Source organism: Pteropus vampyrus, unplaced genomic scaffold, assembly GCF_000151845.1.
Source record: "Pteropus vampyrus isolate Shadow unplaced genomic scaffold, Pvam_2.0 Scaffold73, whole genome shotgun sequence".
NCBI classification, from domain to species: Eukaryota; Metazoa; Chordata; class Mammalia; order Chiroptera; family Pteropodidae; genus Pteropus; species Pteropus vampyrus.
Window position 1 is genome coordinate 2,866,597 of NW_011888854.1, and position 15,570 is coordinate 2,882,166.

At 42.4% G+C, this 15,570-nt stretch overlaps 1 protein-coding gene across 2 annotated transcripts in view; it reads right to left on the reverse strand.

Moving 5' to 3' along the window:
- The window catches only part of PCDH10 (protocadherin 10), a 42,749-nt gene extending 28,054 nt beyond the window's left edge, over positions 1-14,695 (reverse strand). The window contains exons 1-4 of one of the 2 annotated variants that reach the window (XM_011362096.2): positions 11,227-14,695; positions 9,596-9,654; positions 8,934-9,040; positions 683-988 (exon numbers count right to left, since the gene is read on the reverse strand). In XM_011362096.2, coding sequence (XP_011360398.1) covers positions 683-988; positions 8,934-9,040; positions 9,596-9,654; positions 11,227-13,857 — 3,103 coding nt within the window. In that variant the 5' untranslated portion in view covers positions 13,858-14,695. Of the gene's footprint in view, positions 1-586; positions 989-8,933; positions 9,041-9,595; positions 9,655-11,226 lie in introns of those variants that run through there. The other variant, XM_023531769.1, reaches the window with a different exon arrangement.
- Between the last annotated feature and the right edge of the window lie 875 nt (positions 14,696-15,570).

Here is a 15,570-nt window from a genome sequence, read left to right on the forward strand (position 1 = left end):
AAAGCAGTTTTGCTTTTCACAGTGGTTGTATTAATCCACTTAGAGATTAGGGTCCCCAAATTGAAAGAGCTGAGTGCAATTTGCAATGTCCCAATGTTAGAAAAATCTATTATTTTAAATAAATGAAAAATCTTGCCATATTGATATACTTCCATTACATAGATCCTCTGGTTCAGAACAGGCTCGAATCCATACCAACATTTTACTAAGTTATGTGAAACGGTCAAAGTCATGACTGCACTGACTTCTGAATTCAGCCTATCGTGTCTGACGCCACTATGGTAAAAGAATGATTAGGTGATAACTCTGGCATCGATAAGAAAATGAAATCTCTCAAGTGTCGAGTGATGTTTTTCCACCCTAATTAAGCCCTTCAAAACATATGGAAATCAAATAAGCAAAACAGCAATATTCAAAGAAAATACGACGAGCATTTGAAATTTTTTTTTTCAACTACATCAAACGTTATGTTTGATTGTTGTCAACAACCATGTCCTTACACAGAAACCTGTCTTCTTGTTAAGCTCATTTTTCCATAGTAAAGTGCTGCCTGCATCCAAGAGTCACTTTTATCCTTGTTTCTGAAAACAACCCTAACTCTATTTTTACGAGGAAGACGGGCGTGTTGAACTTTCTTCCCTCAAAGGGAACACTTTGATACAGCTTTTTATGTAATACTTACTCAAATATGGTGGTTTGTAAGGCGCTCGTGTATTAGACAGCAGTCCGTCCAGCTCCTTCCTCTCCAGCGTGCTGTGAAGGGCCTTCTCTTTGCCAAAGGTGGAGAAGGACCGCTCCGCCCCGGGCTGGGCTTCTGGCGTTTCAAACACCTCGGTGTCTGGAACCGAGTCCATGCCAGGGACATGCAGATTGCTGCGATAATCGGCAGCCTGGCGTCCATCAGAAGGGACAAAAGAAGGCATCCAGCACCGATCTGAGTGGCCCAGCGCTTTACATTCCTCGGTGCAATTGGAGAAGAGATCCACACCTGCAAGCAGGAAAAAGAGAAACTGCAGATGGAGGCTTCACCAAAACGATCAGCTGCTTAGAAGTGAAAGAGTACAGGCAGCGTACAGAGTGATGGGTGAAGGTGTCCTCACATTCGTCCTGTCTTAACCGGACAGGAATCAAAAATCTCTGTGTATTACCTCGGAAAGGGTAGGACTTTTGGCAAAGAGGCCTCTGAGGTAGATGTTTCTAAATGACTAGGGGTTTTGGAGAAAGATAGATTGGCTCCAAATTATTTAAGTAACTAGGAAATGGTGAGTAGAGAAAGAATAAATATCTTTTAAAATCTCCGGTGGAATTTCAGAACAAAGAGAAAACCCAAATGGAAAGTTTTCATAATCTATAATCGCTAATGATGATAAATCATCTGATATTTTTTTCCTTAGAGACAAAAGTGGAGGAAATATGCAAAACACTGAAGCTGATATTTAGATTATGAAATCTGGCCATGAAACAAAAAGTGAAATCCAACAGAAAAGTGACATACCTATTGATAAACCAGTAAATAACAAAAAAATAGGTTTTATGATTAGCCAAACACATCCTTCCCTGGGATCCTAGGAAATGACTTCTTAAAAGGTGTTTCTCAATGACATTCTGGTAGCTCATAGTACTACAAGCCACTTATCACTTACCACCTCAGACAAACTCAGAACAAATGACTGTAATTAGCGAAACCAAGGTAACGAAGAGCAATGTGAGTCAACTGCAGATACTATTGACAAATGCCTTATTACTTGTTCTATATTGGACAACACTGGTCCTAGTCAACATAGAACACTTTGTTACTAATCCTAGACTACAGCAGGTTCTCAGATGACATTGTTTCATCATTTTGTTATACCATTAATGAGATGTCATAGGAACTTAACTCTTGTTTAAATCAATTGGCCAATGGTAAAATTGGTTTCATAAGTCGTTTCACTTAAAGTCACAGAACCTATCAGTGGCGTTAAGTGAGGACTTGCTGTACCAAGATTTCAAATGACGACTTCGGGTTTCATTGTCTCTCATTGACGAGGTTGACAAGGCTATGACATATTTCATTATGGCTCAAGAAAGCTCATTTAGTTTCTGAAGCAAAGCATAACAGTTCTGAGCCCTATAGGATACTATCTGATATTCATTTTGATAATTAGCACTAATGCAAGAAAATAAGTACATAAACCAAAATTGCATTTTCATGTTTTTGTTTTTGTTTTTTAACATAGTAACATGTTTATTGAATATGTTTTAAAACAGGGTCAATTTGAAATAACCGAAATACTATCGGTCTGTGTGTGAGAAACTCCAGTACTGCCTAGTCTGAAAGGACTAGAGAATTTTTTTTTTTTGTTTAATAACCAACAGAGTAATATTTATTTAATGAACACACTTGATTGTTTCTTCTATAAATATCATGAGTGATATGAGCTCTTGAGCAAGTTTTAGTTTTTGAATTTCTGATGATATTCTGTCAGATACTGATTTACTTGTTTGCGTATGTATTTACTTGTTTACTTGTTTGCGTATGTTAAGAGCTGTGTATATAAAGAAAATAATTTTTCAAAGTTACTAATCGTCTAGATTATCCATGAGTATTTTGGAGTTAAGAAAAGTTAATTACATAAATTGTGTTTAAAGAAATAACACCATGCTTTTTATCATATATTAATCTCACTTTATAATGACTTTATTTTAAACTGAACTGCGTATAATGCCAAGTCTGTCTTCGATTATAACATTCCATTGATAGTTGTCATGCATAAGCCTAGAAATAAATTACTGATCAGTGAACTGTTGAGGAAAGAAAACGTGCACTGAAGCCAGGATAAGGAACCAGACTAAGAACCGCCTGTACAACATGTCACCGTTTTCTCTAGACACCAGAGAAGCTCAATGTTTTACCCTATTTCTGCAAGGAGATATGTAGAAAGAGAAAGAGAAGAGAAAAAAGAGTGTTCCTGATACACACTGACATACTAGGTAGGGAGATGCTAGAGACAGAACCAGAGAAATTTGTATGTTGACACATGGTGCTAAAAATGATCCCTATTTATAGTGTGAAGGAAAAAAAAGGCCTTTTTGATAAATGGAACTAATGTTAAGAGTAAAATTATTATGAACAATTATTTATTTTAAAAATAAATTCAGGTTGCATTAATTTTGGAGTTGACAGAATGAATTCTTGTCAACTTGATAGACTTGTGTTATTGGATCCTGACAAAGATGGGTACTTAATGCAAAGTTTGGAATTAGTACAACTTTTTCCTCATGTGACTGAAAAATAGCATTTAAAATATATCACATGAGATCATTAATAATCTTTCACATCTTTTTGAGGACCCGTACCCAAGTACTCCTATAACTATGAATATAATAACCTCATACAGAAATATTTTAGGAAACTAGTCTCTCAACATTATTATTCTGATGTTTAATTATGTTAGAAGGTACTTTTAGTAGAATTTGTTTTCATGGGAAGTTTATACTTCAACCACATCCATTTTCTTATCCTGAAGTGTATGGTTTTCTGTCTTTTAAAATTATCAGCGGGTAGTTAAAATTCCCTTAGATGATGTAATAAAGTTCTCATGAGTCGAGAACCTGTGCAAAAAATATATTATGTGCATAATGAGAAAAGTGGTGGAATGCGATCAAGTTTTTTTTCTTGGAAGAACAATGTTACTTGACAGAAGGGAAAAATAAAACACTTGTATACAATGTTCTTAATAAATTTGTAAACTAACTCGTTTAAAGTGGAATGCCCATAGTAATACACAGCTTTATATAAGTAGGATGAAAGATAAGGTGGCTCAAATTATGCAAGGATATGTTTTACCAGTTGAACTGATAAAGTAAGTGTACATAGATTTTTATGAGGAAAATATCACAGAAACGTTTTTTTAATGACACGAATAGTGCATCAATAAATTTCAGAGAAGTAATGGAAACATTATTTGAAAATAGATTTTTTTTCATTTGATTTTTAGTTATATAGTTTGAGAATCAGATAAATTTTTCCTATTACCGATCTACATCTTAGGGAGCCATTGGAAGGGTAATATTTTTTTTCTCTCTTTTCATTTGACACTAGCCCCATTAAATATATTATTTTAATGACCAAATAAGCAGAGGAATATTTAAGTTTTACTGTCAACGAAGCACAGGGATGTCCAGTATTATAATGCATGCGGTATATTAAAATGTATGTACCTTTCGCATTGCTCTTGAAGTTTTGTAACCGATCACATTAAAGGCCCAAGAGAAAATAAATTTAACTTAATTTTTTTTTTCCTGATTCAAATGTCCTTATTATAGAAACTGTGGGCTTTGTATAGCAGAAAAATACAGGCCAAACTTCAGTTTTGAAGTCATGGTAGTTTCTAAGAAATATCTCAACATATATATTTTACTTGCAATTTCTTTTCCTACTTATTTACTTTCTCCACTTCTCAGAAATAATCTGCGCTACAAGGCATGACAGCTGAAGTGATAGACTGCCTGTTCTGCAAAGATATATTTAGACAAATTTTAAAATACATCTTTTTTAACTGGCAAGTAACTTGTCCCTATAGTCAGAGGCAGTGATACTACCACTGAGAACAAATTGTGATTTCAAAAATATTATGTGTGTATTCAATTCGTCCTGTTTTCTGATGAATGTAATAATATGAAATCATGCATACATTTCTTTCTCATGTCCCAAATCTTCATTAAAAAACGTTAATTTTTTTCAAGACATAAGAATTTAATTTTTTAACAATTCAACACTTAATTTTTTGAGGAAATTTCCAGTCTTTCTCTAACCACTTGACAATGGGAAACTGAGAGATATTTACTATAACCACAATAATTACTATAATTACTAGGAGAATATGGTTTGGAAGCAGATATTTATCAACAGAATTTAATCATGAAAATTCAAAACTTATATGTCAAAATTTCCTCCCTACCTATTCTTTCAAAATGTTTGTATTTTTTTCCATTTTCTTTCAATATTTAGTCTTATATATGTTTTTCCAACTATAAATTTCTCTACATTGTCAAGTTGTAGCTCAGATTTTCACCAGAAACCTGAATTAGCTTGTACAAACAATGGTGTAAATTTGCTTTATTTATAAAGCCAAAAGCTAATTTGCCAGTGTCTAAATTCTTGTTGGAGTTGGAAAAGAGAAATTTGTATTTATGATAAGTCAAGAATTCTCTTGTTGATACTGTGGTAGTTGTGCAATGGCTTAATACATTTCATGATATAATTTATCTTCTAGTTTGAATATAGTGATAATTCAAATCACTTTATTTTCTAATGTACAGCCAAATTTTGACTAGATATCATGTGTCAATCTCATAATAATAAGACATAAACACATTTAGAAGCTAAGTTCCCTTATAATTGAAAGAAAAATTAACAAGTGCAATTTGATGATTTTCAGATAAACTACAATAAGTAACATTAACAGAATCATTTCTTAGGGTTTTCTTCTTTAATATATTTTTAAGAAGGCACTATTATTAAAGACTAGATTCATAAATGATCCTAGTATTATGCACATTGTAAGTATTTAATAAGTAGGAAAAAAAAAACTTCTTACAACTTAATAGATCCCCTTAGATGTACCTCCAATTATATTAAAATGTTAAGAATATACAACTAAAATTTTTGGATCAGTATTCTAAATCAGAAAAAAAAAAACAACTAACTTTTAATTTAACTGTACAATAAGAAACAAAATTGAAAATATATTTCTTTTAAAGTCCACTTCGACTATTTTTTTGGCTATTGAAGCCATGATTAATCAGCATTCCCACTCGTGATGATTTATGCATGCCTTTGCCACATCTCCTTGGATTTCTGCCATATCTAACCAATACATCAATAGTGCACTGAAAAAAAACGGAAAGCACCTTGACAAGGCTACAGAAAGAAAGTGCCACGGAGCTGTGGTCAAGCCGAAGAATTTCACACATGGAGCCAGGTGCAGTGGAAAACTGAAAAAGCTTATGTGATTCTCTGTGCAGCTGCCTCCGTATTTAGAGCCCTTCTATGAACAAGATTGGTGACTGCAAATGGCTTAGAAAGGGGAAAAGCAAGGGCGGAGAGGACAAAAAAGAAAACTATTCATAGAAGAATAAATGGAAGGATATCGAAATAAATGCGTATGAAGTAAGGTTAACATAGAAAAAGAAAGTGCAGATAAAGAAAAAGTTAGGAAATTTAAACAGGTGAGGTACTAAGCTAAACAGTATATAAAATGCAGTATGGAATGAGGTACGAACTAAAGGAGAGAATGCAGAATCTATCTTGCCAGAGTTATTTTTCCTTGATCATCTAACCTTTTCCACTTAAAATCCAGCTAAGGGAGATTTGCTTATTAGGATGAAATGTTTCATATCCTAACCTTGAAAATAGACGTGCTATGAATATTTCCCAAATATCACAAAATTAGAAGGTCATTAATACCTGGCTTTTCAAGGAAATAAAAGACATGTATTTATTTACCTGAAATGGGCTTAACTTTTAGAAAATATTCTAGCTACTTGGTGTGAGGTTTATAGTATACATCAGCATGGACTGGAAAAAATCATTAAGTAAAGACATTTTAATTCTCTGCATTTAGAATTTTATACTTTAAAAAAGAAAACATTCAAAATCATTCTTCCAACAAAATTAGACACATTAAATGTGATTGCAGTTCAGCACACAAAGTTGCATTACTTCTTAATCCAAGTGTGTTATTACAACCCCCAAACAGTTATGCTTGTCCCCAGTATGTAGTGGCTGCCCTGTAAGTGCTAATGAAATACATAGACTGTTAATTCTGTAATGCTTTCACATGTTGAAAAATTAAAGCTAGAAAAACATTTTGCCATTTTGATCAAGAAAAATGAAAACAGCCTTACTTTTTAAAAATGTCTTCCAGAACACCATTTAGCATTTTAATTTTCCTTTTAATGCTTTGACGTCTCAAATAATTTGAAAGAGACATTACCAAAATGGCAACACTGAGAGCCTGCGAAATAAAATAGCTACTGGGAAGGCACATTGATAAGAATATATTCCCATCCATCTTCCGAATTTAGCTCTTTTTGCAGATGTTTATTCATTTCTCTTTCTTCGGGTAGGTTATTATGGCTCATTATGTCTGAGGGACTAAACTAATTGAAATGTTCATTGAGATTGGAGTGCTACAGAAAAAAACAAAGTGGGGGAGTGGGAAAGGAATAAAACGTATCCCAGGAAGCATGCTGCAGCTACTCTTTACCATTAAAGATTTTGCTTTAAAAGTTTTCAAAGGCTGACTGTTCAATCAGAAGCTCCGGGAAAAGAACGGGAATGCACAATTCTAAATGTACAGCTTCTTAAAGATAACAATAAATCATATGCCATATATAGGCCAAAAATGAAAGGGACTTTGTACTCAAATATAAACTTCTGGCAAGATCTGGTTTGTTGTCAGGTTCCCAGACACTAAATAGATGCTCTGTTCACTTAGCGTGAAGGCCCGCAAGGGGCAGGGACCTCCGGGGGTTCTTGGCAGTTCTCAAGTCTCATTAGGTGTGCATATTAATGACTTGCAGCAATATAAAGAGACCCTTGAGCAGCCTTTCCCCCCTCCTGCTGCCTGTGTTTCCCAAGGCAGCCTCAGACACAGCACACAGTAGCCCAGGGATGGGCTCGCAGTGACCACTGCTGCCAGGCGACCACGAGGCGTGTCCTGCCCTTTGACACACTGTTGCAGCACCATCCAGAGGTCCGCCAGTGTGTTGAGGAATGGGTGCTCTCGAGGACCCGTGTTACCTTGAAAACCGGGAGCCTGTCACTCTACTCTTATGTCATTAACCAAAACAAAGCTCGAATCTCAAGCGAAAGGGGTTGAACCCAGAGACAGTCCAATGATGGGCAGTTTTAGGAGTTACAGAAGTTGACTTGCTTTCCATTTCCTTATGTGCCGGATAAACACAGAACTCAATCAGAAAAAAAAAGTAAAAAAAATCCACAAGCACCCTTTACAGGGGAAGTGCAAATGAGCGAAAAGAATACCCAAAGTTTATGAGATTATTTTCATTATTTTAAGGTCCATATATTATTTCTTTTAAGTGTTTCCTTTACATATTAGTAATTAGAGTTATTGGGATCCTATAAAATGTGAAGGTTAAAGTTATGTAGAAAAAAAGTAAAGTAAACAACATAAAGTAAAATAAAATAAAAAATATGTATCACATTGCAACCTCATCAGTGACTACCATTAGGCCCACATATAAATATACGTAGAATCTAACTTTTTGGCCGGTCATGGACTCTATTGAAAATATGACGAAACCGAGGACACTTCAGAAAATACACATTATGAAATGTTTGCTAACATTCTGAAGCCTAAGAATCCAGGGTTGGAAATCCCGCTTTCAACCTCCTTATGACTTTCAATCACCGTTCCTTCTCTCATTCAGTACTTGGTGGCATACGGAATGCACTGTTCTGGAAAGCAAGAAATTTGGATTCTAGTGCCCAGTCATCCACTTATCCTCCTGTGACCTTGTACCGATCAATTTCATTCATCTTCAGTTACCTTATCCATAAACCGGTCTAATAATATCTTAATTGACTGAAGACTGGGGACTGGCCCATGTGAGAGATCTATGGCTTTTTGCATGCAATATAATCCCATTAAAGAACATTACATAAGGAAGAAATATTTCATATTCTAACATATTCCATAATGAAGTTCTAATTTTAAATCTCCAAAAAGAAACACTGAAATTTCAAAATACTCTTTGAGTATACAGTTTTCAACATAGGTTGACACCGTCTTTCTGTAGAGGTACCAACGTCAAACTTACAAAAAATTACCTAGGGCATCATCTTTTCTAAATTTATGTAAAAAAAAAAAAAAACCCAACAACTATCAAAGTCAGCATTTAGATCGCCCTTTGATCACACTTACCAGCTGACTGGCCACGGTTGGTGGCATCGTGATCACTATCTCCCTGTTCACTGTCTCCATGACCACTGTCCTTAGAGCTTACTATGTCGGCTTCCTGGAATGCAGAACTAGAAGTACAAAAATGTGAATATTAGAATAAAAAAAAAGATAAAATAACACAGAAAACATTCTTCTGCCACCACATGGTCACTGATGGCGCTGCAGATGCATAGGCCTCTCAATTGGCTTTATTTCTGCATAAAGCTCATTTTCATAAACTTAGGCCTAACTCTTTCAAACCGAGTATTAGTAGTCAGTTTGAGCCTTTAAGGCATGAAAATTTAGGCATTATTCTATGATTGGAGCTAAGTATCTGTTTACATAATTTTTATACAGCAGTTGTATATATACCCCTGGAACAGTTAGGAAGACTTATCAGAAGCAGTGTAAAAATGTAAACTGACAAAATATTCAAATATATTAAGTAGTATATAAATGAAATATACGCATTTTTTCAAATGTATTATCTAGGAAACCAAACATTAGTATTTATGTTCTACCTTAATTGGAAATACTTTATGTGATTTGTATTTTAATATGGAATAATATACCTAATTCCTCCTACTTTGAGTAGGTGGTAAATTGTCCATTCACCAAGCTAGGAAAGAAAAAGGATTCCGTACCTGTTAACTCGGCGAGGTCTGTCAACTAGATAGCTGAGCTCTGCTCTCTGGTGTTTGGTCTAGAAAAAAAATAAATAAATCAAGAGCATTTGAATGCTAAGGGTTTAACTAATAGTCTGCTTTTGAGGTTAGGGACTTATTCTAGCTGAAGTAATTGTGTACATTTTTATGAATTTCCATGCTGTCCTAAGACCTCGGCCTGATTGCTGGATGAGGGAAGGGACATATGCAGACGCTTCATTCTAGATTTTCAGTAAAGTTTAAAAATGCAGAAATAAAAGGCCAATTTTAGATGTGTGGATGTTTTTAAGGCGAGAATGCAAATGACCTCATTGCTGGGGCTTGTAAAATTATTGTCTCTAACAGAGTCAACCTAGTTATACTCTGTAGTCTCTCTTTCCATGGCCTCAAAAAGTGTTTAGGTGCACATTGGTTGACACAAGAAAAACAGCACGCTCAATAAGCAAAAAGTTTGGATGTTTTACGGAATTATTTTGTTGTTTATTTTCAAAATGTGCTTAAGATACAAATGAGCTGTACAAATATTCATGAAAGTCAATTAGTAATATCTAAGACTCAAATGGATAAAATAACCTGCCAAGAAAGAGTTCATAATCCTCCCTCCCGCCAAAACCTTCCCCCCTCCAAAGGCCCTCTGCATCCTCCTCCCTCCCTCCCTCCTCCACCACCCACACACCTCTTCCGGTCCAAACTTTCTTTTACAGAGATCAACTCTATTCTCCCTCTCCCTCCCTCCTTGCAACCTTGCCACTTCTCCATCTTTCAAGAAGAAATCAGAATTGACAAGCCAAATTCTTTGATGAAGAATGCCAACAGCAGTGATTTATCAAAAACAGTGGCAAGAAGGTGATTATTAGCTAAAAGATATATTTTAAACAACAATCGTTTAAGCCTTCCGTTTAGTTTATTTAAGCTTACAGGGGTTTGTGCCAAAACAACTTCATTCAAATTCACACTGTGTGGGCCTTCGGCTTCAAGAGCGTCTGCAAATGCTGTCCAGAGCAGAACTGAAGGCTTTTCTGCAACCCGAGTTCAGAGGACAAGGATCTGATAACTCATTCTCTACAACATGCATTCGAGTTTAGACAACTGTGCAAAGTTCAACAATCTATAGCTTACTTTTACACGTGACTGAAAGCATCGATAAACAGGGCAAAACAATGAACTTTATTAACGCCTGGGACAAATGCAAAGAGAAAAAGAGCTTTCCCAGGGCCAGCAAGTCCCTCCGCCACATCTCCCTCTCCCCACCGCCCGCTCGCCCCTTTACTCTCAGATTTCTGAGAAGGGAAAGGACTGAGAGGGGGTTAGAATTGTAAAGGGAAAATGCCAGAGGGAAGAAAGAAGGTCTGAGGTGGCGAAGCACCAAGGGGAGGAAATGAAAAATAAACGTGGAGGAGTGAAGCGCAGGAAATTAGGGACAACAGGAAGTTTAGGTTACACACGGAGGGGTGGGAGAGGGTGACGCCCCATTCTGACCCTCACAAAGATACAAATAAGCTAATATTCTAAAAATAAATACACAGTGCACCAGAGATACAAGGGCCGGGCTAGAGGAGGCTCTCGGATGGAGGAGATGAGAGATGGTGGTCCTTTCGCTTCAGCCTTACCTCGTTGGACAAAATGCTTCCGTTGGAGATGATGTCGGGCTGCTGGTCTGTGTAGCCGGTGACGATGGCCCCGCAGGGGTTGTGCTCAGTGTCCGTACTCCGAGAAGGGCTGCAGGGCTTAAGGAACATCAGGTCGGTCTTGGCGGACTCCGGGGTCAGGCAGACCTGGTAGCAGTAATTCTGGTTGTGGTGGTGGGAGCTGAAGCTCCCGGACTCCTCCACCGGCACCTGGGCGGGGTTGCTGGGCACGTTGGAGCTCTGCACCAGCATGATGTCCGACTTGCTGAGTTTCTTCTTGCGCGCCCGGGCTTGGCGGCCGCAGCAGGTCGAGCCCCCACCGCCACAACAGCAGCAGCAGAGGCAGCAGTCGCTGGCCAGACACGTGTAGATGTTGAGCTTCTTCTCTTTTTGGCAACGCACGGCCAGGACGATCATGGCCAGCAGGAAGATGAAGGACACCGAACCCAGAGCGATGATGAGGATGAGGGTGAGGTCCAGCGAAGTCTCCCCGCCGCCGGAGCGACTGGGGCGCTGATGCTCCCCTGAACCCCCACCCCCGCCCCCGCCCCCGCCCTGGGGCTCGACAGCGCCATCCACCAGCTGCACCACCAGGGTGGCGGTGGAGGACAAGGGTGGCTGCCCGTGATCGCGCACCTCGATCACCAGCTCGTAAGGCCGCTGGGGGTCGCGCTTGGCCGGCACCCGGCGCGCTGTGCGGAGCTCCCCGGTGCGCCAGTCCATGCGGAACAGGTTCATTTCGTTGCCCCGCACGATGCTGTAGGTGAGCCGGGCGTTCTCGCCGTCGTCCGCGTCCACCGCGGCCACACGAGTCAGCAGGTAACCCGGCTCCGCCGAGCGGGGCAGCACCTCTCGCGCCGGGGTCCCGTTGCGCCCTGGCAGAGGCGCCACGATGGCAGGGGCGTTGTCGTTCTGATCCACGATGAGGATGTTGACTGTGGCGTTGCCAGCCAGCGCCTGCGGGCTGCCGGCGTCCCGGGCTTCCACTTGAAAGCTGAAGTCCTTGAGCTGCTCGTAGTCGAAGGAGCGCAGGGCGTACAGGTAGCCGTTCTCGGAGTTGATGGACACGTAAGTGAAGACGCTCATGCCCTGGATCTGGCACTCGAGGATCGAGTAGGCTAGCTGGGCGTTGGCGCCCTCATCGCGGTCCGTGGCGCTCACGGCGTAGATGTAGGCGCCGGGCACGTTGTTCTCGGTCACATACACGTCGTAGACCGGCTGGCTGAATCGCGGCGCGTTGTCGTTCACATCTGACACTTGCACCTGAATCGATTTACTGGTGGAGAGCGCCGGCTCGCCCCGGTCCCGAGCCACCACGGTCAGAGTGTAGGAGTCCCCCGCCTCGCGGTCCAGGGGGGCCTCGGTCACGATGGTATAGTAGTTCTTGAAAGAAGACTTGAGGCGGAAGGGCACATCCCCTAGCAGCTCGCACTGCACCTGCCCGTTCTCTTCCGAGTCGCGGTCGGTCACGCTGAACAGGGCCACCACGGTGCCGGGCGCCGCGCCCTCGCTCACCGCCTCCTTCACGGTGCTGAAGCTGATCTCGGGCGCGTTGTCGTTAGCATCCAGCACTCGCACGAGCACCTTGCAGTGTGCGGGCACGGCGTTGGGGCCCAGGTCCTTGGCTTGTACGTACACTTGGTACACCGGGCTCTCTTCGTAGTCCAGCTCGCCGCTCACCTCCAGCCGGCCGCTGCGCGGGGACAGTCCGAAGAGCTCCCGCGCTCGGGGCGAAATGTGGCTGCTGAAGGAGTATACGACCTCGCCATTCTGGCCCTCATCTGGGTCTGTGGCGTTGAGCTGGATCACGAGCGTGCCCGGCGGCGAGTTCTCTGGTAGGGACACAGTGTAGACGGGTTGGTCAAAGGCGGGCACATTGTCGTTGGAGTCCAGCACTCGGATGGTGAGGAGGGCCGTGCCGGTGCGCTGCTGCTGGGGAGGCAGGCCCCCTACCCCGCCGCCGCCTCCTCCTTCACCTCCTCCTCCCCCTCCTCCCCCGTCCACCGCGGTCAGCACGTAGCGGTGCACCGCTTGCTGCTCTCGGTCCAGCGGCTTCTCCAGCACCAGCTCCGCGAATCGGTTGCCATCCCCCTGGGTCTGCACGTCTAGGGAGAAGTAGCTGTTGGGGGTGATCTCGTAGTCGCGCAAGGAGTTGGTGCCCACGTCTGGGTCGAACGCGCTCTCCAAGGGGAAGCGGGTGCCCGGCGTGGCGCTCTCAGAGATCTCCACGGTCAGGTCCGGCTCCGGGAAGGAGGGCGGGTTGTCATTGATGTCCAGCACCTCGATCTCCACCCGGAACAGCTCCAAGGGGTTCTCCAGGAAGACCTCCAGGTGCAGGACGCAGGAGGGGCTCTGCTTGCAGATTTGCTCGCGGTCGATCTTCTCGTTCACGTACAGTACCCCGGTCTCCAGGTTGAGGTCCAGATATGGGGTCCGCGAGTTGGGCACCGTTTGAAACCTGCGAGCCGAAAGTTTTGTAATGTCCAAGCCCAGATCTTCAGCGATATTCCCCACGAAAGTGCCATGTTCCTGCTCCTCCTGCACCGTGTAGTGAAGCTGGGAAAAGACTCCTTCCACCATCCAGAGCAAGGCAAAGAATAATAGCACAATCATCTCCAAAGGGAAAGGAAGCAGCTTCTCGCAGCCAGTCAGCCACCCAATCACCTCCCCCACCACCACGAAAAAAATAAAAAAATAAAAACACAAATAAAAGTGCGCCGTGTGTGTGTTGGGGGGGGCGGGGGGCTCCTGTGGCTTTCTGTCCTTAAAAATCTTATTCCTTTTGCTTCATTTTAGGGCTTTCCCCAATTCAGCCTCATTTTTCAATCTTAGCGCAGGAAGGGTGACAGGCGTCCCCTTTCCTCATCTGTAATCTTCTCACTGACCAATTAATAAAATAATAACAAAATAGTCAGCGTCCTTTATTCCGACAGTCTTGGCGCAACGCGGCGCTGGCAAATCCCAAGGAGGAAATTTCGATATTTCAAGACTGTCCTCGGTTTGTCTTCTTGCTGATGGGAGGCGAAGGAGGAGGGAAAGAAGGAGGAGGAAGGTGAGGAGGAAGAGGAGCAGGAAGAAGAGACGCTGCCGGCACCGCTGAACATGCCTCTCAGTGTCAACGGCGGGCAAACGCGAAAGGGCTTAAAAACAGCGAGAGAATGTTGTGCCGAAAAAGCATAGAACGGCTCTGCAGCATAAAACTTTCATTCTCTTCATCTTTCCGGATGGATGTTCTCCTTGGCATTTTTTCCCCCCTCTTTTCGCTCTATTTGTATTTTTTGGCTTTCATCGTCTTGTCTCTCTCTGTCCTCATCGCCACCGTCATTTGACTTTCTGTAAGTGTGATGGGCAGTTTCTTGCTGTTTCCTTCTCAAGCCTCTTTCCCTCTAACCTGTCTCTCTTCCTTCCCGTCCTTCCCTCCTCCAGCCTTAGCCTCAGAGCCTCTGATCTCGGCTGGCAGTTTCTGAGCTCCGAGCGCAACGCTTCTCTGTTTTTGCGCAGCGCCCTCATTCTGCCAACCAATCGCTGAGGAGCACCACCCACTGAGGCACCGCTAATTGGCCGAGCTGGCTGTCAAGTAGGCGCGTCACTGGCAGCCAGGCGGGGCGGGATAGAACTCGCGCCCCGGTGGTGGCTGTGAGTGTGAGTGTGACACACAGAGAGAGAACAGCCCGGCAGGTCCCGAGGCGCTAGCTGGGGACTCTGCCACGGAAAGTTCCCAGTCCCCAGCCGCAGGTAATGGAAAGGGAATAGAGAGGTTCCCCTGTTTGCATCAGCAAACGCGAAACCACAATAGCAACAACAGCAGCGGTATCCTCTCTCCGGAGCGGGGTTTCCAATGACGCTAACATTCTTTTTCCTTTAAGGTATTTCCTTGCCACTGATCGTGGAAATAAATCACCTAGAACGGGGGAAAAAAATAAGTTGCAGAGGGGCTGTTTATCGGCGCGGGCTACCTAATTAAGCGGTTCTGGCGGAGACTGGCAGGGCATTTTAAAAAGGGACACGTTACGGCCTGTGCCAAATTAAGCGCGAGGGTCCGCGGGGGCCGTTGTGAACAGGTGCGCAGCAGTGGGTGTGGGGCGGAGGTGGGGTTCACGTGAAAGGGGTGAGGGCTGGCCGCCCCTACAGACGTGCAGACTCTTTAGACTGGCCTCTTCCCAGCCTAACTGTAGACCCACAGTATTCATACCAAAGAGAATAATAATTCGCTTGGAGACCTAGTTTGAGCTGCGAGCGCTTTGAGCTGCGACTGGGGAGCTTGTTTTCATCTGAGCTCTGCTGTGAGCCCGCCAGCCTGACGCTGGCCTCGCTGGCGTGGCGCGC